Source organism: Phyllostomus discolor, chromosome 1 (assembly GCF_004126475.2).
Source record: "Phyllostomus discolor isolate MPI-MPIP mPhyDis1 chromosome 1, mPhyDis1.pri.v3, whole genome shotgun sequence".
NCBI classification, from domain to species: Eukaryota; Metazoa; Chordata; class Mammalia; order Chiroptera; family Phyllostomidae; genus Phyllostomus; species Phyllostomus discolor.
Genome location: NC_040903.2, coordinates 206949752 through 206976905, shown reverse-complemented (window position 1 = coordinate 206976905; position 27154 = coordinate 206949752). Strand labels below are relative to the sequence as shown.

Sequence of the window (27154 nt, the reverse complement as noted above, 5' to 3'; positions counted from 1 at the left end):
ATGCTCTTCGCAGCTCACCTTAGAGGGTGATCTGTACTCCCTTCCCACAGCAATTTTTCCCTTACGATGTTTGCATGCCTCCTTCTTTTCCTGATACTTGGGGAGTTTTATATTTTTGTCTTAGCGGTTCACTTTATCATTATAATAGTATGTAACAATTTAGTGTTCTAGTCTTTAAGCAGTCTCTGTTACTTCCCCATTATGGGCAATGGCGTCTCCCTCTCGACATCATCCTTTTAATTTTTACTTTTACGTTATTAGATATACTTCTGCTTCTATTGGGTGATTCGCCCGCTTTAGATGACAACGCTGGGCTCTCAGCTATTGTCTGCAAAGTGAACTTAACATCCCACCTTCTTTTCCTCTCCCATTCTCAGTTATTACTCTTTGTGACGTTCTGTAACTTCGGGTACATCATTTACATTCTGGTCTGTTCTCCTGGTACTCACATTTGTTTTAGTTGTAGTTCTGTTAAATATTGCTAGTGTTCATCCTGAGTCCCTTTGCCATGGTTTTCTTCATCTGATTGGCTGAAACTCATCTTCATATAGTTCCCTTAAACACGGCTTATGGGAGCAATATTCCCTGAGTTCCTGTGCTCTTCTAAATGGTAGTTTTGCCCTTGAATGGCAGTTTGGCTGGAAATGAAATCCTTGACTCACAGACTGTTTTTAAAGGGTCTTGTATGTGTTATTTCACTCACTTCGGATGTTTATGCTGCTGTAGAGAAACCTGATGTCAGTCCAATATTTTTCCCTTTTATAAGTGACTTCATCTTTGGCTCAACTACTCAAAAGGTTTTATCTTCATCTTTCATACCACTGCTAGGTTTTGTTTCATTGATTTCAGGGAAGAATTGCTGATTGTCGTCTTTAAAAATTTTTTTTTCTTGTTGTTCAATTATAATTGTCCCCATTTTTCCCCCATTGCTCTCCCCTGCCCTGCCCACCCCCACCTCCCACATTCAGTCCTCCCCCCACAGTTGTCCTTGTCTGGCGATCCTTTATACATGTTGCTTGACTTGACCCTTCCCCTTCTTTCTCTGGTTATCCCCCTCCCTCCTCGCCTCTGGTTACTGTCAGTTTGTTCTTATTTCCATGTCTCTGGTTCTATTTTGCTCTCTTGTTTGTTTTGTTGATTAGGTTCCATTGATAGGCAAACATTTTTTTCCTGTTGTATGGTTTTAGTTCTGTCCTTTGGGTATTCCAGCTACACATATATCATCACTTCTTTGCCTGTATTTTATGTCTGTCCTTTTCCCATTATGCCTTTTTAACTCTTCAGATTTGGTTTTCATTTTGGTAATTTTATCCTCTCTTCCTTTCGTGAGTGTGTGTGTGTGTTCTTCACAGTGCCTATTCTGCCATCTGTTTCTTCCAATTTTTTAAAAATTTTGTGATCATTAGTGGAATTTTTCCTTCCCTTTTCTTTCCTGAGTTCCATTAGCTCCCATTTTGTCTTTACTTGTTTGGTCCCTATTTCCACCTCCCCCACCCCCGATTTCTTGCATTTCTGCTTGTGGTTTCTCTGTGAAGATTCTTAGAGATGATTACTTCAATAGTGTGTTACAATTTGTCTGGTTGGGGCGACTTTCTTCCATTGAGTGCCTTTCATCCAGTGGTAAGCTTTGCTGCTTTTTTTCACATTTTTTTAAAAATGGAAGCTTCATATTTATGCCGGGCCAGTTTCTTTTTAAAATACTTGACACCAAACAAACTGAATGTTCCTGCACCAGCCATCTGCCGAATTTTCCATGGCGCTGGGGAGAGGAGAGCGGGGAGAAGCAGGTAGCTTTTCAGGTAGCACATCCCAGCACTCGAGTCTTTTCCTGCTGCCGAAGACACACAGGCGCTTTCTAAAAATACGGCCCATCTGTGCTATTCCACGGTTAGTCTTGCCTTGTCTGTTTTTTTTTTTGGACTAGATTAAATTCAGAGGGGTTTCTGCTGCTACCCCTCTTCAACTTATATCCATACCTGGTGCAAAAATTTTTTTTGAAGTTCAAGATGAGACCCTCACTTTGTGGGGGGGTGGGAGGAAGGGAGGGAGGGAAACATTGATGTGAGAGAGAAACATAGATTGGTTTCCTCTGGTATGTGCCCCAGGAACTGAACCCACAACCTAGGCATGTGGCCTGACCAGGAATTGAATCCACAGTCTTTTGGTTTACAGGGCAGTGCTCCAACCAACTGAGCCACACTGGCCAGGGTGAGACCCTCACCTTTGTCATTGGATTTTTGCCAGCTCTTTCTGAGATTTGCCACCGATGGGCTCTTTCGTCATTCTCTGTATTTCTTCTCTTTATTTTTTTTCCTGTATGGTAGAATTTCTAGATTATATCCCTTTCCCAGTTCTGCTGAAAACGTTTGACAGTTATCTACTCCTATACAATACTGAAGTCACATGGCAATAAAAATGTTCATTTGGAGAAGGAAAGACATACAGCAGTCCCTGGTCCATAGCAATGAAGGACAGGCATCGGGGGGCCCTCTGCCCTCACGGTGGAAGGATTCCTTCTTTAACGTCCGGAAGGAACTCTCCCGTCTGTTGCCCGCTGAAGGCCAGCTGAGCCATCCAGCAGGTGCTTCTCTCTCCCTTGTCCTTCTTGACCACATGCTCAGTGCGGGGTGGAGGGCAAGCCTTCCTTAGGGGGATGCACGTCTTTGGTGGTCAACTGCTTCTTGGTGTAAGCTGCAGAGGCTAAGTGTCATTTTAGAGGCACACCCTCTCCATTTTTGTTTTTGTTCTTGTTTTTAGGCCTAACCTATAGGACCTGTGTTGTTTCTGCATTGGTGCAATCAAGCAAGTTATGGGCAGTAAGACCATTTGGAATGAAAGAGAATTGTCGTTCCTCTTTAGAAAGATGTTTCATCTAATTACATGTCAGACTAGGTTCACACGTAGGTGTGAACCTAGGTGCAAATCTGCAGATATATCTGTTAAGATCAACGATTACAAATATTAGGGGTGTGCATTGCATTCGTGGGTCTGGGGCCTAGAAGCCTTTTCAGACACTCGAGACCAGATTGGGCCCTATTACTCCACAGCCTCACAGTCCGCAACAGAAAATAAACAGAATTTTCTTGTTTTATAAAATGACTAAATCGGCGTCGTGTACAACACACTGAAAAACACTGTAGCTACATCGGTGTGAGTTCTGATGGTACTTATTGTATCAAATCGTAGGAACCCAGGGGCTTGGTTATCGAACAACTGTGTTCATTGACCCACATGACAATTTGTGATTAAGGCATGGTGCTCCTAATGAGAAACATCTGATATGTAACAGTATCTGTTTTTTTTATAGCCTAATTCTAGAATTGTTGCGTTTGTTCAAACAACATGTAGTCCTTTGCTTCTGATGCCTGGCATCCGTTTGCTTACTCTGATAACCATTTCCCAGGGGTCCTCCTCCTCACACTTGGCAGGCCCCAGGGGAAGAATCCCCTCATCTAGCCTAAGAATCCATTACCTTGCACTCGAGTGGCCACAGTCCTTAGTTAAGAGATGGACGTGAGATCTGGGGGAGCCCAGTAAGAACCTCAGTTCCTGGGCTGTTACTTGACCTTGGGAGGAAGTGGCTTCCTTTCTTAATGGAGGTAAATCTGGAAACAGATAATAGGCCTGGGACCCTGCCAGTCATTTTCTTCCTTTGATGTGTTGCTTTGCCTAGAATTCCACTAACACTAAAGAAACAGAGTAAGAAAAGGGGAGTGGTAAAGGGGATCCTGTTCATACCCTTTGAGCTTTGGATGGAGCTACCCATGAAGTGTTAAGAAATAAATGTTAAATCTCCTATTAATTGGGCTCGATGCATTTTCCTTTCTGTTTAAGCCAGCTGCACTGGCTTTTCTGTTGCCTAACACTAAGAAACTCTAACTAATAAACACTTAGGGGTCAGAGATCATGGAGGGCCAGTAAGTGTCCCTGTGACCTTCATGGCCAGGGCCTGACCTCGCTGGACACTGCAACTGCCATCTCCTGCCTCCTTTGGGCCATTTGCTCTGGATTTAAAGTCTCAGGCAGAGAATCCAATGGGATTGGCCTGGGGGTCTATGTGCTTGCGTCCTGGCTGCTTGGGAAGGTGTCCCCTCTACAGCGGGAGGCAGGACACCATGTCATACTAGGCAGGGGTGGGGACCTTTCCCAAAAATCTGAAGGAAGGTGGATGTTGACCAAGAAACAACTATAGAACAGGCATGAAGCAGATACAAAAATAAGACCCAACCAACCGCAACACTACAGTATCATGACTCAGTATTAGGGCTAGAGATTGGGTCCTTGTTTAATTCAATGGGAAAAAAATGCTATTTTGGTCTCTCTCAATACATTGCAGAATAATGTATTGTAAGTTGACCACCGTTTAGCTGGCTAAATGTTAACTCCAGAGTGGAGAGTATGGGTAAAGTCACACAGTCAGAGAATTCTAAAGAGGACCAACCTGTCGTGCAATGTTAGTAAAAATAATGACGTGTGGAAATGATGGTTTTCATCATTCATCCCATGTGGTAGAAAGGCTGATAAGAAAACTCAGAACCCACTGATTCTTTCAGTGTTTCTTGAGACATTTCCTACAATTTAAGTGTCAGGCAGCGGAGCAGCTGGCTCTGAGACACTGTCTCTTTATTGTTTGTGACACACACAGACATTAGCCTGCTTGCTTGAGTTCATGTAATTTGCGACATGATACTGTAAATATTGCCCTGTGTTACCAAGCTTGTCTGAAAAACAATCTCAGAGGGGTTCCACTGGATCTACTCTCCACACTTTAATCCTCTGTTGTTGGGGGCAGAAGCTGCTGCTTCTTTTACCTATCACAATGAAAACTTTTGCGCATGAAGTGTAGTCTTCGTCTCTGGTCGTTTCCTTGGAAAGATCCCCAAGGGACTGCAGTGTTAAAGGTCATGGGCCTTGAAAAGGCTCTCCAAACTGTTTCCAGAAAGACTGTCAGGAACTGCATGAGGTTATGTGTTTTGCAGATACGCAGAAAACACATCCATGACTTAGAGTGCGAACAGACAGATCTGAGGAACAATAGACTCTTTTCTGAAAAGCAGCAGCCCTACTCAGCTTCAGAAGTCCCTTTTATCCGAGGCTATCAAAGCCTGCTTTTAAAAAAAGCTTTTCTTGTACTCAACAGTTCTTGCTTGTACTCAACATTCAGGAAGATTTACAAGTGTATAGCCGAAGGGAATGAATGCATTCAGGCATTTTCCAAACCGAGAACCCTGCCAGAAGGAAGACTGGGTTCTGTTCTTTGTTGGGGTTGCCCTGCACCTACCCCCTTTCTCAGCAACTGATGCTGATGTGAGCAAGTCCCACCTGCCCTTGAATGTGGGCTCTGCTGGTGGGTCCCTGGGGACTCGCTTTTCTGAGCTGGAGGCATGACACTCACGCCTGTGGGCAGAGACTTTCCCGCAAGCCACCCCTTGCAGAAGGGCTGCAAAGGACGGCATTCTTACCGACAGCTCTGGGATGCAATTGGACTTTGGCCTTTGAGGCATTTTTGGATGGAGCCATCTGACTCCGCCCACATCAGTGAGAGCCTGTGGTCAGGTTCCAGATGGTAGCCGGTAACTGTGTTACTTGCCTGGCGGCCTCACTTGAGAGTTGTACCTGCCAAGGAACCTGGGCCCTGGGTGGCTGTTCCTAATCTAATCATGCAGCACTTGAATTGGAAGCTTAACCCATGGTTTTGGAAATAACGATCATTGTGGCTGACAGTCACATCTAGTGAGCACATACTAGATTCCTGGCACTGTGCTCCACAGGCCTTATCTTCATCTCTCATTGGTAATCACCACCTGAGGTGATGACTGTCATTAGTGACATTGTACCAATGAGAAGACTGAGGCCCCCAGACATTAAGTAACTCCCCTGAGAGCTCACGGGTAGTAAGCAATGGAGCCTCACTTCTTTCAGCAGGGCCAGCTTCATAATGCGTGGGGCCCAGTGCAAAGTGAAAACGTAGTCCTTTGCTAAAAAATGATTAAGAACCTTAAAATGGCAACAGCTGAGTGTTAAACAGAGCATGGGGCCCTTCTAAATGGGGGGTCCTGTTTGTACAAATTGCACATCCATGAAGCCAGCCCTGTATGCACAGGCATTCTGGTTCCAGGATGCACACTCTTCCCCATGTACCAGGGCTGCACAGCACACGGTTTGGCAAAGATTTGACTTTGGCACGTCCGTAACAAGTGGGAGCATCATTTGTGCCCTACTCAGACGTACATCCTCTTTAGACATCAGCTCTCTCTTCATGAATGGTGTGGCACTGTTTCTTCTAGCTGGGGCTGAACAGAGCTCAGCCCTGCCTTGGTCTTTCTCATGTGTAACAGGCCTTCCTTGCTGGGCTGGCCGTCTCCTTTGAAAGTTCACCAGAGAACCAGTCAGTGGACTAGCTCCTTGGAATGTCTTTTGCTTTACTTCAATCCAGTTCCAATCTTCTGGGCTAGTTCTGCCTGATCAATTGCTTCTCTTGCGGCTGTGTCCCCTCTCATTTCCCTGCCTTCACCACCCCTGGCAGCACCAAGAGATACCGGCACCCCAAGTCCAGTCATGAGCCCACCCAAGTCACTGAGCCAAGCCAAACTGAGGTACAGACACTTGGTCCCCTTGTTCTGGGGCTGTGGCAGGACGACAGAGTTTCCGGAGGGAAGGTAGTAAACAACCATCTGTTTTCTCCTGGGGCTTAGTTTTTTATTTCTGGAGACATATTGCTCAGAAGTGATTTCCTCCTACACAAAACCCCGGGCCAGGTGATAATTGCTAATAGTTACTGAGGGCTTACTTTGTGTCGGGCTTTGCATACACGTGTTTACTATTCACAGGTAACTCACGCTTCACATGCAACTCCTCTCATGTTTGAAACCTATAAGGTGAGCGTTTTTAATAGCCTTACCTCTCAGATGAGTAGAGTAGGGCAGAAAGTCAGGTAGATTTCCAAAGACCCAAGAGTCAGTAAGGAGAAGAAACAGAACAGGAATCCATGTTATTCTAGTTCTAGAACCTACATACAACCCTTACACCTCACTTCAAGGTTCTACCCAGCATTCCGGAAGGCGGGGCTGGGCAGCCTGACAGGCCGGTACAAGTAGAGTCCAGAGTGTGGCCCTCCTGTTGCCGCAGAGCAAACTCCCACATGTGAGTCCTGGGATTTCTCTGGAGTGACAGTGTTGACTGTCAAAGCGGGAGCCATCTCTGCAAATAGTCCACTAGCGGCAGGGGACAAAAATTCACATGCATGCACACCCATGCACAAAATACAGCATTACTCAGGAATGACGACCACTTTGTGTCTGATACGAAGTGATGGCCTTAAATATGCTTAAAGACTTATTTAAATAAGACTTCACTTAGGTAAGCGCCCTTACCTAAGACCTTCGCTTTAATTTCATCTCAGCGTTCCTGTCTGCATTGGTGTAGTACTTAACACTTCATTGGTTCGTTTTCCGCAGTGCCCTTGAACCCCTCCAGCACTAGGGTTTGGGTCGGCTAAGTGAGTCTGAGGACAACCGGACAGACTGAGGTGAACTGGGTCTGGAGCTTCTGTGTTCTCACCTCCCTCTCATGCCCCTCGGTGACACTGGAATGGCCTGGGCCCACGTGGGGGTGGGGTGGATCCTCTCTGAGAGCCGGAGGGAGGGTGTGCAGCGCTTGTCCAGGCTGAGAAGATGCCTAGGCAGCAGGTTCAAAGCCTCAGTTTGCTTGCTGGTATCTGCCATCTATTTCCCTTTTTTTTTGTAGATTTTTTTTTATTTATTATTTATTTATTTATTTATTTATTATTTATTTATTTAAATTGTTGTTCAACTACAGTTTTCTGCCTTTTACTCCCATCCCAGCCCCCCTGCCCTCCCCACTTCCCTCCCGTTTCCGCCCCCGCTGGTTTTTTGTAGTCTGCTTCCTTCTGAGTTATGAGACTAACAGAAAACCTGTATTCCCTGATGCTAATCCAGCAATTACGAGGCAGCCAAGCAAGAGTCTTAAACGTTTCCAGAAGCTGCTAGAATGTTTTCTGAGAGTCACCATAAACCAGCATAATGTGAAGCTGTATGGGCACGTTTATTCCCTTTTCAAGAGGACTATGTTGATGTAAATCGGGTTGAAGGGAGTGCTTAGAAAAAAGGATTTTGTTTAAGTTCCTGAAAAAAGTTCCAAGACCTTTTTTCTTTTTCCCCCAGCATTATATCAAAATGGTGGTGAGTAAAGGAAGGAGAGATTAGGAGGTTTGCCTGGACACTCATGGATAAAATGGAAACTGTAATTTAGATAATGTGTGATAAGAGGTTTGAATGATTCCGAGTGGAAAACTGAAAGGGGAAACAGCCAGGTGACTCATTACTCAAGAGCAGAGAGCAACAGTGCGCTCTTTGCCAGCACGGGAAGGTGGGTGACCAGCAGGTGGTCAACACAGTTCTTCACTGTGCGGCATCCCCAGCACACCGATGACCAGGAACCCAATGACCCACCCACTGACTGGATGCAGACACGGACCTCTCCTGAGTTACCCCGGTGTCAGGGGGACAGTTAGGTGGACTATCTAGACACTCACTGGCGTAAAAATGAATGACAAATAATTTGGACTCTCATCTCCGTACAAACTGTGCTGATGCCATTAGCCATTTTCTTCCACCACTGCTGTCGCCAGTCCCATCGATATCGAGTAAGGGCACACTGTTCATCATGCTAAGTCACGTTGTAATTGCAGAGTTCTCAAGAATGCGGATGTTGGTGCTTTCAAAGCACTATTTGACAAACACACGAGTAGACCTGGCTATGAAAGGATTCTTTTGTATTTAAAAATCAATTCCACCAACAAACATTTATTTAGTAGTTGATAACCCGAGATACGAGAAGTGGGTGAGGACAGGCCGGCCTCACAGAGGGTGCCAGGCAGGAGTAAACATCACTCAGTGTGGGAACGCGGGAGCGTAGGAACGGGGTGTGGCCTTGCTTCCCGGACTCTGGACTGTTTCCAGGCTTCCCGGGGGAGGGCTGTATGATCCATGGGGCCTTTCTGAATTTGCGCTGGACCTCAGAGCCTCCTTAAGGCAGAGCACCCCGGACCCTACGAGGGCAAATGTTGGAGGCAGCCACGGTCTGGCTGGTGGAGGGGCAGCCCTTGGGAGGAGGCTCTAAAGGAGGAGCTCTTTTCCGATCCCCTAATGACATCGGTGACCCCTTGGCAGGTTCATGGGTGTTCCTAAACCAGACAGGCCCAGGATGCTGGGCGCTTCTGAAATGGATGGCACCATTTTCCACTAGAAATGTAATTCTGGGTGGCTACAAATTTCCTGAAATGCCATCTAACTAAATACATTAGATCCAGGAAACCTGGATCTCCTTAAAACTACTTACAAGAGAAAAGGGAAGGCAGCAGTGGAACAGTGTTCCGAATTGTATGGGCCTTTGAAATGAGGTTCTACTTCCTCAAGCCCATCAGTGGCGGTGCTTGGGCAGGGGGGATGCAGAAACGTTTTAAAGGGTCTGTGGAGTCTTTCGTTCCCTACTCTGATTTCTCTGCCACCTCACCACTCTCCCTCTCTCTTTTTAATATTTCTCACCAGGGTATGGGAATGTTGCTCCAAGCACTGAAGGAGGCAAAATCTTTTGTATTTTATATGCCATCTTTGGAATCCCACTCTTTGGTTTCTTATTGGCTGGAATTGGAGACCAACTTGGAACCATCTTTGGGAAAAGCATTGCAAGAGTGGAGAAGGTCTTTCGAGTGAGTACCGCCTCTATGTAAACCCAAACCTCTGTGATCCGATTGGCTTTAGCCTGACGGGATGCAGAGGGAATCATCAGGGCGTTATCACATCATTACTACTTTTAACAGAATAGTCTAATGTTATGGTCACATTTTGTCTTTGGCTGCTGGTAGTCACAGGTACTGTGCCTAAACTCTTCTCTTTGGTAGTTACCTTCTGTAGAGGGGTATTTCTGGAATCACAGCACAGAGCGTGAAGTACGGATTTGCCAACACAGATTTTCTGGAGATGTGAAGTATACTCTATTTCTTCTTCAAGGTGGAAGATGGGTTCGTCAGTGTATTTGCAACAGAGAACTATAAATTCATCCATTTTGTTTTTGGAACTTCTTCCTTGCATTTTATTTGCAAGCAGTGTCTTCAGGATGACCCTGGCTTCTAGAATCTCTTCCAGAGCCCATTTTTTTCTAGTCACTGCTTTGTGTTTGGATCTGATTCCTTGTGGCCCCTCCCTCTTTCTCCTCCCACTGTTGAATGCTCCCTCAGCAATAGTATACAGATGTACTAATTCATACTACAGTGCTGGTGATTGCTGTTGTGTTAGTGGGGTTTTATCCTCCTCTTGAGAATACTTATCTTTAAACAAGGGACAAAAATCTCAACTCAAGCAATTCCGTTACTAACGATGGCATCCCTGGCAAGCACCCCTGGGACGGCATCCTTAGATGTGATTGGACGGGGCTCCCAGGCCCGGTTAACTCATACCCAGTTGTATGATTTAACAGAACACTTGCCGTGCTTTGGTGCAAGGTCATTTTTGCTCTTTATCATTAGTGACTTAATTTTTAATTTTCAAGTCTTTCAAACCTCCTTTAGGGAATTTTTCGTATAATGACTTAATACTTAAAAATGACAATTGGAGATCTTTTTGTGAAACTAGCGATGATGGGAAAGATAAACCAGTGGTAAGCTCTAAGTAGGAGCTTGCTTTTCCCTCTGAGACCAGAAACCATGACTTCACCTTTCCTTAGGAGATGCCAGAGAGTCCCCAGTCCCATTGTGTTAGCGCCGGTTTCAGTTTGTTGGAGTGGGTGACTATGGCGCCACGGCCGGCCGAGAGCCGCCTTTTAGAAGCTCAGTGATCCTGGATGAGCCGCCTCAGTTTATTCATTGGCAAAAGGGGATAGATTTCTAATCTACCTTTTAATGTTTTGATACTGATTAAATGAACTAACGTATGGGAAGGAGGCTGGCAAGGGGCCAGGCACGGAGCGCTCAGAGCTACTGTGTGTCTGTCTCCTGAACGAAGTGTTTGCTGGCAGGCTAGCCACCCATTCGGATGTCATCTGAGCAGCGATCCAGCATGTGGGTTTTTCAGGAATGTCCAACAACCTTTGCTCCCTAAGTGCTGGCTGGTCAGCCAGCCTTATTAGAGCGTGCATCTGGGCTCAGTGGTCACCATGGAAACCACCAGAGCTCAGCCTCTCTGCTTCTCAGAGGTTCAGGTCTTTCTAAACCAAGCATGGCAACTCTGTCCCCCAGAGCTGTTCTCGGAGGAGGCCTTTTAGCCCCCTGAGTTAGAGGAAAAGAAATCTGGTGGATTCACATGGACTTCAGGCGTAGGTAGCCTCTCTGGATCACAGTGTCTTCCTTTGCAGAAAGAGAGGATTGGACAAGCTTTGCAATTCCGCTTGATGAAAAATAACAATGAGTTACTGTATTCTAAACGAGGGAAGACCTTGCACCCATTTGCCAACATTTGTTACCAAATCTGGGGACTTAGTTTCCCCTAATGTATTTTGAACTTCAAGTAGAGTGCTGTCCTCCCTCCCCTGAAAGCTGCCTCTCAGTGGGTCATTCAACAGATTCCTAGGACAGAGCCTTAAAAATCTCACGTTTCATTTTTATGCTGATGGCCCTCTCAGATCTTTACAATGCCACTGAAGACTGGGAGTCTCCCAGGAAGTGGACGGTGGTTTGTCACAGAATAGCCAGCACACCACGTAGGCATTTGCAGCCCAGTGGGGGGCGCTGTTGGGAAGCTGGGAGGATGAGTTCCAGGAGCCGTATCAGCACACTTCCTGGAGACAGAAACAGCAGTTTGGCTTGCTGGCACGTAGCCTTTGGTAGGAAATCTCCAAGCTCATTGTCTTTCATTTAAACTACATCTAAAAGGCCCGTTACTCTTAGGTGATTGTTTGAGGAATGAAAATTGTATGAACCAACAAAACTTGGGGTTGTGATTTTTGGTTCCCGTGGGGAAGGTTCATTTTTGTTTCACCTGCTCAATGTTGGTTAAGCCTTTCCCTTTGTCATATCCCCCTCTACCGCCCCAGTTCTTGGGAAAGGGAGGATTTTTCATGGAGTAAAGATAAAATATAAAATCAGCCTTTTAGGTGTCTGTGTTCTGAGGTGACATGATTTGGGTCCTTCGGCCACACCTGAGTCTCATTTTAGAGAGTTGCCGAGGGTAGCTGTATTATTTAGAAATGCCTGTGGCTACCGAGTCATGAAATGCCTGACTGTTGGGGTTCTTATGGGGTGAAGGAGAGAAAACTCTCTTTTGCCCTCTGAAGCTCAGAACTAATCAAGAAATAGACATAGGAGTCATATATGGAGATTAAAATGTCAACTTAATTGCTAATAAGCTCACCAGAGAATGTAGCTTTAGCTTTGACGCCAGAGGGCCTTAGTAAGCACGTCACCCTAGGTTGGGAGGACTTCCCGGCTGTATTAGTTTTCTGCTGTGTGTAACAAAGGATCACAAATTCAGGTACTGAAAACAACATCCATTATTACGTCACATTCTGGGACTGACCACATTGCTGTGATGGGCTAACTTAGAACTCTGTGAGCGAAGAAGAATTTGGGGTAAACAAAGGACAGCGTCTACCATAGGTGTCATCTCCTGTTAGCCACACAGGCCACTTACTGGGAAGTGGTCCTTCCTCCCTTTGCCATAAATCAGGTGGCCTTTGGGATCCTCGAATCAGTTAGGGGACAGTGGATTATCCTTTGGTAACAAACACCCCCAGTTTACCTCTCGCCCCTGCCAGGTCTGCTGCAGCCCAGGCACCTCTCTGGGCTTTAGGGGTTTTGAGGGGTGTGGGTGGGGGGAAGAGAGCAGGGCGTTGCACACGGGCTGTTAAGAGCTTTGGCCTCCAGTCACAGCCCACTGGCCTGAGGCAGTCCCTGGGACCCACCCAACTGCAGAGGGGGCCTGGAATGTGTTGTTTGATCTGAAGAAAGGGGAGGAGATGAGAAAACAGTGATCTGATGTGCTTATTCCTTGGGACTGTTCCTGGGCTCACTCTAGGGCAACAAGCATCCCTGGGATTTAGAATACAAGGCCCGGAGATCACTGTTTGGGGAACACTCCTCTAGTGGGACTCATTGCACATCCGAGGAACGGAGACTGGCATCTGTTCAGTGACGTGCCCAGTGCAACTCGAACCACTAATCCTGTCTTAACCCCTTCCAGGTGGGTCACACATACGTGCAGTCAGATGTATTAACCCACACCGTGAAACCAGTGTGGGGTTTAGGTGTCTTGAATATACTGTATTGATTCTTGCAGTTGATTTACAAATATTTATATAGTATAAAGTAAAAAGAACTCTTCCTAGGTTTCTGGGGGGAAATCTGGGCAGTTAGCAAGGAAGGGTACTGATTTGGGAGTAAGCAGGGCTGATCCTGGGTTCCAAAGAGGGTTTTGGAAGTGGGCAGGCAGCCTCTCACTCCCCTGCTGTGGGCTGGCCCTTTCGCTGGGCCAGGCCGACTGTCATTTGATAGGATGCGGCAGGAAAACTGGTTAGATTTTGGACGGGATCCCATTTTCTCGCTCCGAGCTGGACTTTGGTCTCTGCCTCTTTTTATCCCGCTGATTAGCGGGCTTTCTGATATTAGCTCTATAACCACGGGGCACTCTTCATTTTTCTTCTTTGGCCTTTTCCCCCAAGGACACAACAGCCATGTTTATTTCCCTTGAAGGCAAAGGACCCTGGGTGTAGCTGACAAATAATAGCAATGTTACCCTAGGTTTATCAGTGCCATGATTATCCGGGGACTTTGGAGCCTGCCAAATGCTTAAGACCGGGTGATGACAATCTCAATCTGCTAATGATGTTCAATTAGTGGGCTAATCAATCACTTCGGGTTGCAGGAAGGGGCTGGCGGTGCAAGCCAAGGACTCCTGAAGTCCTCTGCCATGTGCCTGGCGTGAGTCAAGGAAAGATGTGAGGAACCCCTTGGCCGGAGGCTTCTGCTTCTCACAAGGACTCTTGGAGCGTGCTCCCAGCAGCAGTAGGGCTCCCTTAAAAATTTATATTATTTCAAGAAGAGAAAAATCCTTGTTTTGGAAACTGCGTGTTATTTTCAGCTGTGTGGGTAGAACTTCTAAGTTCTGAGAGTAGCGGAAATGCTCACTGAGGAAGTAGTTATGCGCATCAGCACTGGGCCAGGACAGGTGTGGCGGGGAGCCAGGTGGGGGGCTGAGAGTGCCTGAGAGTGTGTGTGTGTGTGTGTGTGTGTGTATGTGAACCTGTCTGCCTCTATAACGTGCCTGCCCCAGTGCATCCCTGTTAAAAATTCCTGAGAAACAACTCAGTGGGATTACTGTTACACAGATAATACGAGTTTATTTTGATCAGAACAGAGACTCTGGTTTCAACCTGAACCATTGCTTCCTTATTTTTCCCTAAGGGACTAGACAGGGTGGGAGGTAATTGTTTTAAAATGCAAAGAAGGCAAATATTTTTAAACCTTTATCAACCAAGTCTTTTCTAAATTAGTTCAAGGGCATCGTCTAGCTCTAGTGGTAGGTCTGGACGTGGACTGGAACGGGCCACATAAACGACATCTGAGGAACAGACTACGTGACATCTCTGACTGGCAGCCCATGACACAGTTTGCCTGTGACGGTCCCTTCTTTTCTCCCTTCCTCTAATGCAGGGTGGCCCATCGTCTGTCCTAATGATGCGTTAGGCTGAATGACTGTCCTGTGACTGTGGGGTGTTTTGAAGCATCCCTTGTCCTCTACTCACTGAGTATCTACTCCAAGTGTCATCAGGCCTGGAGTTATGTCTGCTGAAAATGTCTCCAGTCATTACAAAGTGTCCCCTTGAGGACAAAATTGTTCTGGTGCATAACCACAACCGTGCTGGGATAGAAGGGGTCGGTTGCCCCACAGGTTCGGAGGTCATGCTCTGGTCTCCTGGCTGAGTCTTCACATGGGTTCTGGTGTCTCTACCAAAGGTCTGAACCAGTTCTTCAAGGCCGGTGCCGTTCCTGCTCAGACCTCTCCTGTCTCACATGGGACCTTACAGTGGGCTTTAGAGATGTCATACTCTGGGAATAAGATCACTTTTCACCAATAAGGGAAAGTGTCTGGGGACTTGACTCAATGAAAATGTCCAGACAGATTGTTCTGCTTTTATTCTTCAGCAGGCAGACAATCTTAGCCCCGACTTCAGCTGACTCGGTATGATTCTGCCTCCTCCTCAGCTCATCTTTGATACCTGGCCAGCGTCCTTTCGGTGTTTCCCGTTGCCGTCTGAGATCACTGTAGTAGGTCTTAATGGCCTTTAAAATGCATCTTCCCTCTTTTCTATAAACAGTAAAGCTATAAACTCTGCCTAAAATATAACCGCTTAAAATACTGCTGGACGGTGTTCATCATTTAGACGTTTTTATGGTAGCTTTAACAGTCTCTCTCTTTCCGGCAAACTTTGATCACAGGTAACTTCTGGGAATCTGTTAAACTTCTGGGAAGTCACTTGTGAACTTCTGTATGTAGTGACCTTTGTAGGGAGGCCTGGATTTGTCACTTGTCCAATAGCATTTGACTGAGGTCAGACGGACTACTATGGCACCTCAGTCGCAAAGTTAGTGATAAGATGCAAATCTGTTTGGATGTTTTACTCTATGCCAGACACTGGTTGTGGGCTTTGCCTAGAGTAAGTTGTACAGCCCTCTTGAAAAGAATATTTTGCCTTCTTCATTTGATGAGATCAGGATGTTCACGCTGGTTTGGTGATCTGCCCAAGGTCACCGAGCCCATAAGGGACAGAGCAAGGATTTCAGACCGGATCGCCACGCTCCAGTGTGCGTGCATACACCGAGTCTTCCCACCATGCTTCCTCCCTTCTTTCCTCATAAGGCCAGGGTGGTAGCATCAGATGGTTCCGAAGAATCTTCGTGGAAGGTTAGTGTGGCCTGGGGACAGGTAAAGATGGGCAACTGAGAAAAAGTTAATACTGGCCCTGTGTGTGCTTTCAGAGGGGTTTCCAACTTTAGTTCATCTGTTGATCCTTTGAATTGGACCGTAGCCTCTGATTCTTTTCTGTACACCTGCCCTACCTCCCCAGTGCCGACTCACTGTCAGCAAACATCTCCTTCGTGGTGTTCTCTACTCCGGGAGATTCACCTAGGATGTAAATGCCTCCTTGCTCATGTCCACCGTGTGACGGATGGGAAGGGGGGCTTATAACAGGGGCTGGCACTGTCCCGATGGCTGACTCGTTTGGACCCACCTCTGGGAGAGAAGTAGCTGGGCAGACGAAATTCTCTCTTATTCCTCTTCTCTCTGTACACCTCGTACAAACCACTCAGTGCTGCACAGTAAGAGGAGACTCAGCTCAGGCTTGAGCCTGTGGGGAGCAGCCGAGGCAGCTGGTCTGGCCCTCAGAAAGCGCACTTCTCTTTCTGGGCTCCTGCCAATCCCCCCAGCACTTCAGTGAGGCTGCGTTCGAGAACCTGGGGTTTCAGGTGTGCCGACACCAGGGCTTGAATCCCCACTGGGGACTGAAGGTCAGTCCTAAACTCCAGGAAAGGGGTGGAGGAAAGGTCCTCTCGAACTGTCGTGCAGTTGAGGTGAGTCTCTGGGGTACGTTTGTGTTCATCATCGGCTAGGCTGTGCCCGTTGAAGAGACGATCCCATGGGTTTTATTAATGCAAACCCTTTGTGCCTTTGCATGTCGGGCACTGCAAGTCCAGAGATGCTTTAGCTCTCCTACGCGGTGACCTGTTTCTAAAGCTTCCAGGTACCTCTGAGTTGCTAATTTAATGTAAGACTTTTACAGGCATTCATTTTTATAAGCATCATAAAATCAGTGTAATACACGGAGGGTTTCCCATGTTCACCCTCGTCACCCATGTCCACAGGCTAGTTTGGGTTGTCTGCCGGGCACACTGATCTCATTGAATAATAACCCTTTGCCCTTTTATAGAACTCTAAAAATAATTACATTTGTGAATGTGGGGAAAAAAACCCAACTTTTTTCCTTTTGCATCTAGCCTCATGCTGCTTTTGTGAGCCAGCAAGTAATAAACCATTCTGATGTAGCTTCCAGAAACCTGGGTTCCCGACACGTGCGCGAGGCCCCGTGGGACTGAGTCAGCCCTCCGCGGAGCTGGGTGTGCGAGCTATGGCTTGTCACGTGGGTGGCACGTTTCTGAACGGCTGTTATGTCAGTCGTTATTCATAAAAAGCAGCTTTAGGAAACTTTTTAGAACTTTTCACTCCAGGAAAGGCAAAATGTTTAGAGCGCGTCGTTACTGAGGGGCATGTAAGTTTTGGGGACCTTTTACCCCAAAGAGACAGCTCCCTGGGGGGGGGTGCCAGCCTGCCGGGCATAGCGTGGTCCCGCTGCTGGGCAGGCGCTGATGGCTTTGGACAAGGAAGGGCTGTGTGCGTTGAATCCAGCCTAGGGAATGTGCTTTCGTGTCAGAGAAAACACACTTTGTGTTTCTGGGAAAAAGTGCTTTGCCTCTTATTTTCCGAGAAGAGTTAGCTGCATGTGTGAATCACAGCATTTCTGACCTGATGGTTTTGACCTGTGTCTTGGAGTGCACTGCTGAGTTTTAGCGTCTTGTGAGGACGGAGCTATGGTTCCTCCTCTGGGGGAGGGGGTCCCCAGGGGCTGTAAGTGCCATTTCAAAGGGTCCAAGGATCCTTTTGTGCGTCCAGCATTGCTGGTAGACAGAATAAACAGTACGTCTCCCTCACACACGTACTGCCCTTTTCCAAATGTATGTTGTGGCGGTTGTCATCATCTAAATTCACTTTACAAGGTGATTTCTGAGTTCATGGTATCTTTTTTCCTTGACTGGTTTTCACAGCCAGTGGGTACCAAAGGCTCTATTGTTCTGTGGGGATTTGAGGGATTTCTTTCTTAATGTTCAAAAAGGATTCCCATACTCAGGAAAGCTGAGTACAAAGGGACAGCGCGGAACGCTGGCTTTCCAAATCAGCCCTGTTTCCGCGTCGTTTGGGGGGCTCTTGCGCCCACGGAATGAGCATTTCTGTCCTGGCCGTAGTCACATAGCTTCCAAGAGGTTCTCCTGTAAGGCAGCCCCAGGGGCTGGTGGGATACTGTTGAGCCTGCTTCAGCTTTTTCTTTGGGCCTGTTGTTTTTTTTTTATTGAGGTAAAATATACATAACATAAAATTTACATTTTAGCTGCTTTAAAATATATGGTTTAGTGGCATCGAGTCAATTTACCTTGTCGTGCCAATGTCATCACCTTCCACCTCCAGAGCTTTTTGATCTTCCCCAGCAGACGGTCTGTGCCCATTAAGTGACAACTTCTCATACTCCCCCTGCCCCTCCTCCCCAATCTCTGTCCTACCTTCTGTCTGTCCGACTATGAGTGCTCTAGATGCTTCACCCAAATGGGATCAGACTGTGTGTTTGTTCTTTTGTGTCTGCCTTGTTTCCCTTAGCGTAATGTCTTTAGGACTCATTCGGGTTGTGGCCCATGTCAGAATGTCCTTCCTTTTTAAGGCTACATAATATTCCACTCCACGTATCTGCTGCGCTTCGTTTGTCCGTTTCTCCGTCGGTGGACCCTGGGTTGCTTCACCTTTTGGCTGCTGTGAGGAATGCTGCTGTGAGCATGGGTGCACAAGCACCTGTTCAAGTCCTAGCTTTCAGTTCTTTTGGGTGTGTACCTAGAAGTGGAATTGCTGGACCATATGGTGGTTCTATATTTAGTTTTTTGGGGAGCTGCCATACTGCCTTCCACAGCACTGCGCTATTTTCCGTTTCCACCAGCGATGCTCAAGGGCTCCAATTTCTCCACGGCCTCACCAACACTTGTTATTTTCTTCTTCAACGTCTATGGGTCCTAAAAAACAGCATTTGCTGACTTTTTTCTTTGATTGCTCCTTAAATTTTGGCTGCTCCAGCGGCTACTACTCTGTTACCTTGGCAGGAAAAGCAAGAGGTGGGGCTCTGTGCTTTGCCTCCCTCTGGCACCTGCCTCTCTGCCTGTTCTCACCTCCAACTGTGTCCTCTGCTCATCCCCATCCTGCTGCTTCCCCAGCTCTGGCCCCACAGCAGAGCTCCTGGGAGGGAGGGCGGCCTGATGCCAGGCCACCTTGGGCCTCTGCGTGCTGGGGACATCTGTCTCCACCTTGCCTTGCCACTGCTCCGCAGTCCCTTTATTTACCTCGTAATGATCCATCACTTCTCCTTCACACCTCTTCCCAGATCAATTTAAGAAGCAATTATCAAATAACGCCTTCTGTGATTGCAACACTGTGGGATTCGGGGCAATAAACAAGAGACAGTCTTTTCACCTGAGCAGGAAATAGGCATGCGTAAAGACCAATGTCCCTGATGAGACCGGGGCTGGGGCAGGCAGCCTCTGAGGTCACACTGCCTCAGTGCCTGAGCCATGTGACCTCGGGCTGCGCCTCAGTTTCCTGGTTTGAAAAATGGGGGTAAAATCTGTAGCCACGTCTTTCGGTGCTTGGCTGATGCATGAGAGCAATGCCTAGGATTACCGTCAGCGCTCAATGAATGTTAAACACCGTTGTGACAGGCACACTGTCAGCTAGGGAAGCTCAGAGGAGGGACTTGCGAATTCCAGCTTGTGTGTTTGATCCCATCTTCTTTGATGCGCCTGTCTTATGTTGCTGATGAGTGGAGTGTTCTCTTTAAGTAAAGCATGAGGGCCTTGAAGGTGAGGGCCACCATATCTTTTCCATCTCTCTGCCTAGTGCTAAGCGCTTTGGAGGTGTTCGGTGAATGCTTAATTGGTTATTGATTCACTGGAGATGAGAGAGGGATGAACTAGGTTCCTTTCCACACCCCCAGCGTGTATAGTCTGTGGGGCACCCCCAACAAGCCTGAGTGAAGAAGAGATGCTTGTTGACGCCGCCCCCGGTCCTACCTGCTGGGTGGTAGGGCTTGGGGCCGGGACTCAATTCCCATCACCAGTCGTCGCCCTAGGAGGAAAAGCTGCGTTGGCCATAACTTAGCCAGAAAGAACACAGAGGGTCCTGAGAGTACCTCTGTCTGTGCGGAGGGAGAGGTTGTGCTCCGCTTCCTTGGCTGTACTACATGGGCCGCAGCTGTTTATGCAGACGGGACCACGATATTCTGCTTCAGACATAGATTCTAGTGAAAGGGAAATCAGAGAACGAGAAAGAATTTATTTTAGCTACATGCTTGTGGGTGCTCTGACTAGATCTTGAACACATGAGCCAGCTTCCCCTGTGGACACAGAGTTCATACTTTTATAAAACATCAAAGTGTTCCTAGACTTTCTTCCCCAAAGCTGACTGGTCCTCCACTGTCAAAAGGGACCCTTAAAAGAGAGTTTCGCTGCACTTGTGTTTAGATGCCGCATTCTTGCCACGTGGGTGCCAGTTAGACGGAGCAATGTCCCCTGGGTTAGTTTCTTCCGTTCCTCGGCAGAAATGAATTTCACTGTAAACATCAACCATCAGCATTATGCTAAGTAAAATAAGCCAGGCGGTGAGGGATAAATACCATATGATCTCACCTTTAACTGGAACCTAATCAACAAAACAAACAAGCAAGCAAAATATTACCAGAGACACTGAAATTACAAACAATCTGACAGTCACCAGAGGGGAGGTGGGAGGGGATAATGGGGGGAAGGAGGGAAGGGTTTTCAGGAACAACTATAAAGGACACATGGACAAAACCAAGGTGGGGTGGAAGCAGGGGAGGAAGGTGGGAGATGCCTGGGGTGGGGGGCAGTGAGTGGTAGGGGGAAAATAGAGACAACTGTTATTGAACGACAATAAAATAATTAAAAAATCATTCTACGTGAGCTTGGGGAATGGTTTAAAGGACTCGTGTTACATTGTTATTAATATTTGTCTGTCTACCTGTCCGCACCCCCTCCCAGGTCCCCTTTAACTGCTGAGTTGGTACAGACCCATGTGCTGGGCGTGTCCTATCAGTTATCAGGACTTTTCCTTCTAATTTAACACTGCTTTGCAGTTTAGTTTGAAGAGTTAGAAACAGGCATATATATATATATATATATATATATATATATATATATGCAGTTTATAAAAGGAAAGGAATCTATGTATGATTTTAAGGTTGGAATACCAAAAGCTTCTTTGAGATTTTTTAAAAAGTGAATTTGACTGAGTTACTGTAACAGCGTTGGCAGCAAAGCTCACAGAAAGCAAATATCAACACTCATAATGAAATGCATGACATATAGAGGCCATATGGTGTTCCTGCAGTGTTATTACCACTTTCTCTTCGGCTCCCCCCACCCTTGCTCTTTGCTTCTTGCTCTGCTTCTCTTTAAGAACGTCTCAGTTGTCCTTAGCCCTTGGGTTCTGTGTTTCTACTAGGTGTGTTTCTCTGCCACCCGTCCTGTGGAGCTTTGTGAGCCTCTCCTCCCCAGGAGAGAAGGGAGAGGACTGTCCAGATGGTCACGTAAACAAGTGACACCTGCTTCTGGGGGCCTCTCCTGGGGAGCTTGAGCGTTTGAAGAGATTCTTCCCTTCCTAGAAAATGGGCATGTTGCTTGTCATCTTTCTTATTAAAAAAAAAATGATCCCATGTGTTCAGTTGTAATAGCATTTCTAAAAGTGTCTTGAATTCAGTTCTCTCTTATGATCGGAGAAACAACAAAAAATGAGCCCACGAACCAGATTTTGTGGGAAGTTCATATTGACTGAAAATTTATGTTTTTAGCAGTTAGCATTCTTTCTCGGAGTAAGAGGCTGGAGGGTCACAATTGGGGAGGAATCTGTTTCCTTGGGGCAAAGTCAAAGGGCCTGTGTGTTTGCACTGAGCGCGCCGTGCCCTCCCACTTCCAGACTTCTGCACGCGATAGTCACGGGGCTTCCGACAGTCCCCACCCTCCTCCTGCTCTCGGGGTGAGTGTCAGCCCCTCAGGGAGGTTTTCTGACCCCTCACTGAGGTCAGCGCCCTGTTCATCCCCAGAATACCACTCACCTTTCCGATTGGAGTTATATGTCAGATGCCTGCTGTGCCCATCAGCCTAAAAGCTCCATGGGGGTCGGCCCTGTCTGCCTGGCCAGCACCATCTCCAGTACAGGGACCTGGTGAATGGCGCCCAGACCTGGTGAATGAATGAATGAATGAGCATTGCTGGATATGACCTCGTATATGTTGATGTAGAAAAGGACTTTGAAATCAAAAATAGTACTGAATGCAAATAAATGTCAATGGGAAGCAAAACAGTCTTAACCTCTGAAATGCAATTATTTTGATGAAAGGGCTTTTCGGTAGGGGAGCTGTCCCCTGAGGATGATTATTGCGTGTGGTCCTTCTCCGCACACGGGCCCTCACCTTATCAGGTGATACCTGCAAGTGTAATTCCATAGACTTCTGAACAGGATCATAAAAAGAGAAAACAACCAAACTTCCAGAAGCTCCATAAATGCAATGCCCAGTTTAATTTTATCTAGTGGTTCTCAGCCCTGTAATACCAGCACCCCCTTTATAGCAAATACTTATTAATGCTCTTTTACCACCTTGAAATGAATTTTATATTAGATAGTGCAACATGCCTACAACATCTACCTTTGAAAAATTCGATATTATGTTCTAGCTACAATATGCAGGAGAAATAGAAGGAAGGTCGTTTAGAATAAATAATACATGGTTCGGTAATAGGTGCTTGGTTATGAAACCCCAGGGGACCTACTGAAGCGCTGGGACTTCTGCATCTATATGTGGAATGTTGTAGCTCTAAATGCACGCGGGTTCAAGTGCGCCGTATCAGTGAATGAGATGCCACCAGGGATTTGCCTGTCAGTGAGCTGGTTTATGAAAATGGAGAGCCATTTTTGGCAACTACTCAAAATTCAGCCTCCTTGCAAGTTTACATTGGAATCATATCCTTGTAAAATTCAGCCTATATTGAAAGACTGCAAAAAGTAATGTGTGTGTGTACATTTATATGTAAAAGGGAGGTCTCGGCTTGGGTAATTGTAAACATAAATTGTTTTTGTTGGGACATTAAAACTCACGCTAAATTTGGGATGATGTGCTGATTTGTGACACTAATTCTTTTTTTTAAAGTTTATTTATTTATTTATTTATTTATAGAGAGAGAAGGGAGGGAGGAGAGAGAGAGAGAGAGAGAGAGAGAGAGAGAGAAACATCAATGTGTGGTTGCTGGGGGTTATGGCCTGCAACCCAGGAACGTATCCTGGCTGGGAATCGAACCTACGACACTTCGGTTTGCAGCCCGTGCTCCATCCACTGAGCTACACCAGCCAGGGTGACACTAATTCTTGCCTTATAGGAAATGCCCCTGCCCGCTACTTGCCAAGAGTATCCCTTCAATTGTGTGACAACCACAAACATCCTCACAGATGTACCAGTCACTTCCCGGGGGTTTATACTCTAAATTCGGTTACAAAAAAAAAAAAAAAAAGACAGCTTTCAGGAGCTCCAGTATAACTTTCCGAAATATGCATATGTAATTTCTATTCTGTGTCAATGACCATCTTCAAATAGTCAACACTCTCCCCTTGACTCGGTTCCTGTGGTGTTAATATTCAATCCCACCAATACAGGTTGTGATGCGCATGCGTGTCTGTCTGTCCTGGTGCCTCTCCGGCCTGTGTGCTCTTACAGTTTTCCACATTATAAAATCCTGACAGCTTAGCTCTTGCTGGATGAATGATTTTATTTTCTTCATCAAATGGTTTGCCTTCACCAATTACTCTCACGTTTGCTCTAGGTGCTAAAAAAGAGGGAGCAGGTGTGGAAAAATGCACCACGCGGGGCACGCAGGATACAAAGACGGGGAAGACACACTCACAGGTAGACGGCAGTTCAGGATGAGGGGGCTCCTTTGAGAGGAGAACACACGTGGGCATAGAGACAACCAGGGCAGAGGACACCGTGGCTCTCACCAGAAGGCTGGAGGGCTTCCTGCAGGAGGCAATGTTGTGTTTTGCGTTTGGAGGAACAAACAGGAGTTGGACAAGCAGACAGGGACAGCCTTAAGAAAGGCACAGAAGCGCGGAATGGTGCTGTATTGGGGCAGCAGTAAGCGATCCAGTCCCTTCAGAGAGTGAGGTGCAGAAACCACTGGCATTATGCAGACGGAGAGGGAAGGCAAGTGCTTGCCAACAGCAGGGCCCCCTAGTGCTTTTGCGCGGGCAGGGGTTGCAGAGTTCTGGGGGCAGAGGAGGTGGATCGGGCAACGAGCAGGGTACAGTGACTGAATTGGGCCAGGGCTTCCTCCTGGCTCCCACCACCGCCTTGGCAGAGGTCCCTGGGATTCCGAAGGCCCAGACAGGCCCATCTCTCTTGCTTTACCGTGGGGAGTATCTACGCTCCTTCTTCCAGCTTTCCCTCAAGGGCATGGTCGGCATCCCTTTCCCAAAGAAAGGAAGGCGGATTGGATGATTTTCAAGGGCGCTGTGCTGTTTCTCGAGGGAACTATGTGGGGTCCGTGAGCATGGTCGTAGTTTTTCTCTTTCTCCCTTTTCCTCCTTATTCCTCTGCCTTGCATTCTCTCCCATGCCTCCTCCTTTTCCTTTCCTCTTTGTGAAAAGATTACAAAGAGAATATGCGGTCACTGCAGAGACTCTGAAAAACACAGGACAGTACAATGAAACAAAATCTCACAAAAGTCTATCCTCCAAAGAGATCCATCATCCAAAGTGACCCGCCATGAACATGTTAATAATTGTACCTTGAAATCTTCTCTCTTTGCATCCATTTTTAGCTCACATACGTGCTGCTCCCCTGACCCTGCGACAGGCCCTTCTCTGGCTCTCCTCTCCTGAGGTCCCCTGCCCTCTAGTATTTGGAGGGGTGTCGCCCACGTCTGTCCTGGCCACAGCTTGTGTTCCCTGTCACCTCCACTGGATCGCCAACCTCCACTCTAACCACTGGCTTCTCTGGGCAGTGTTCCACTGGCTGCTGATCCCCTTCTGCAGGTGGCAGGAGCCCTCTGCCTCTGTCAGTGTTCGCTGCTGCCCTGCTGGCCCCAGGACAGGAGGCTGGCACTGCTCTACCTGCCATGCCCACCCCAGCAATGGGTCCAGCTCCTTCCACATCACAGCCAAAGCAAGCTGTCAGTTTTTGATAAGACATTCCCCCCTCCCCCCAAAGCTTTAGAAATATCAGAGATGTTAAAGCAGTTAAATCAGATCTGATTACAGTTCTAGCTGATTGTAGAGCCGAATTTCTGGCTGGTCACGATGTGGTCGTGACCCTGACCTGCCTCCCAGGGGCTGAATTCAGCTTACCCTGACCTCCAGGAGACACAGTTGTGGGTAGGCAGCTTAGCTGAATCAAGAGCAACCAACTATGGAGGTTTAAGCAGAAAAGAAAGCTTTTAAAGAAGGGTATTGGACAGTTACCATTGGGATTGTTGGAGACCCTGACTTGGAAAGAATCCAGCTATGAACAATGACCCAAATCATGCCACAGACTGGTCTTAGATGAAGCCGCTGCTGTGTGCCTGGCGCAGAGGCAGCTGGCCCCGCTGACCCCACTGATTCTGGGCCCTGCATGTAGCTGTTAGCACCACCCTTGTGACTGCCCCTAGGAAAGGAATAGAATGCCACTACTTGGCCACCAGCCCTGGAATGGATTCCACACGGTACCTGCTTCTTTAGATCACCCATGGCACGTCCACTTCTTCCTGCACCTCCCCCACCTCCACGAAACCTACTACCTGATGCTGTTCAGTTCTAGCTTGATTCGGGGAACGGTCCCCCCTCCAGGTCCCCACCCTGCTCAGTGTCCAAGTCTCTTACTCTCTGTTCCCGAGACCTGGGCGGATCCAGGACTTCAAACAGGTGGGCCGTGCACAGGTGGTGAAGCAGTCGGTGCTCATGAAAACAAAGCTCAGCATCGAATCCCTCCTTCTTAACCCTCTGGTCCTCTCGGCTGGAGGTTCTGCTGGTCCTACTTGGAAGGAAGACCCTAAGATGCAGTTCCTCCCACACTTTCTTCCTTCCTCCCCAGGAGGAGTGGCTTTCCTGCCTCCTCTCTGTCTCCAACCCTAGCCCAGTCTTAATCTAGTCTCTGGGCCAGGAAACTGGTTCTGCAGGTGTGCCTCTGAGAATCTCTAGCCCACTTAGAAACAGTCCTTGGGATGCCAGAGAGAGAGGACACGGGTAGAAGAAAACACACAGAAAACCACCAGATGACTACTCCAAGACCAAGTCCGTCATGTCTGCCTCACTGCTGTCGGGGGTAGGCCTGACTTATGTCCCCACGGTTGGGGGAGCCTGGGTGGCATGCTTGCGCCCCTGCGGCGGGGCGGCTGAGGACATGAGCAGTGGGCACCCTTCAGCTTCTGCACTGGGCGGAGGTCTCAGTCTTGCATCCAAGCAAAGAAGGGGGTTCAGAGGGTTGCTTATGTGATACATTTTCTGAAGGCGTACCTGCCAAAGCTCCAAGGCTCATCCCTTGCACTTAACATGTGTGTGTATTCTACATACCAGAGCTGCAAGAATGCCCCTTCCTTCTCTCCCGGGGGATGTTTTCAATCAGGGCTATGTCACTGGGCGCTCACCGGGCCTTCAGTACCTGGACCAGGGCTGGGCACCGTGGAGAGCGCTGCACAGCGGGTTTCGGCCCAACAACACTCTGACGTTCCCCCTGCCCCTGCCCTCCAAGCTTTGTGTGCATGACAAGGGAACTTCCCCGTTTTGTTTAAAAAAAAATGGTGTGTACCTTGCCCTGACCGGCGTGGCTCAGTTGGTTTGGCGTCGTCCTGCAAAGCGAAGGGCCGCTAGTTCCATTCCCAGCCAGGGCACATGCCTCAGTCAGTGGGTTCAGTCCCTGGTCGGGGCGCCTGCGAGAGGGAACCCATCGATGTTTCTCTTTCACATCAAAGTTTCTCTCCTCCTTTTTCTCCCTCCCTTCCCTCCTCTCTAAAATCAATAAATGAAGTGTTTGAATGGGTATGTGTACCTTGCAATTAGAACAGCCCTGACATATAAAAGGTTCTTCATAATTATGTGCTGAATTGATGGGTGGAGTTTTGAGTGCAAAATCTTGTGTTTCAAGTAGAGTATTATTTTCAAATGTAAAGAGTCGCTGACTTTTAGAACAGAAAATTTTCAAAGATTTTAACTGAGGGGTTCCTGGAGTAGAGGAGCTGAGAATTTTTATTGTTCGTGGATTGAATTGTTTCCCACCCCAGGTGCACCAACCCTGG

The 27154-nt window shown here is 47.4% G+C and overlaps 1 protein-coding gene across 1 annotated transcript in view; it reads left to right on the top strand.

Annotated features, from left to right (window-relative positions):
• The window catches only part of KCNK10 (potassium two pore domain channel subfamily K member 10), a 119795-nt gene that overhangs the window by 74649 nt on the left and 17992 nt on the right, over positions 1–27154 (top strand). The window contains 1 exon segment of the mRNA XM_028506326.2: positions 9570–9730. Within this exon segment, the coding sequence (XP_028362127.1) occupies positions 9570–9730 (161 nt within the window).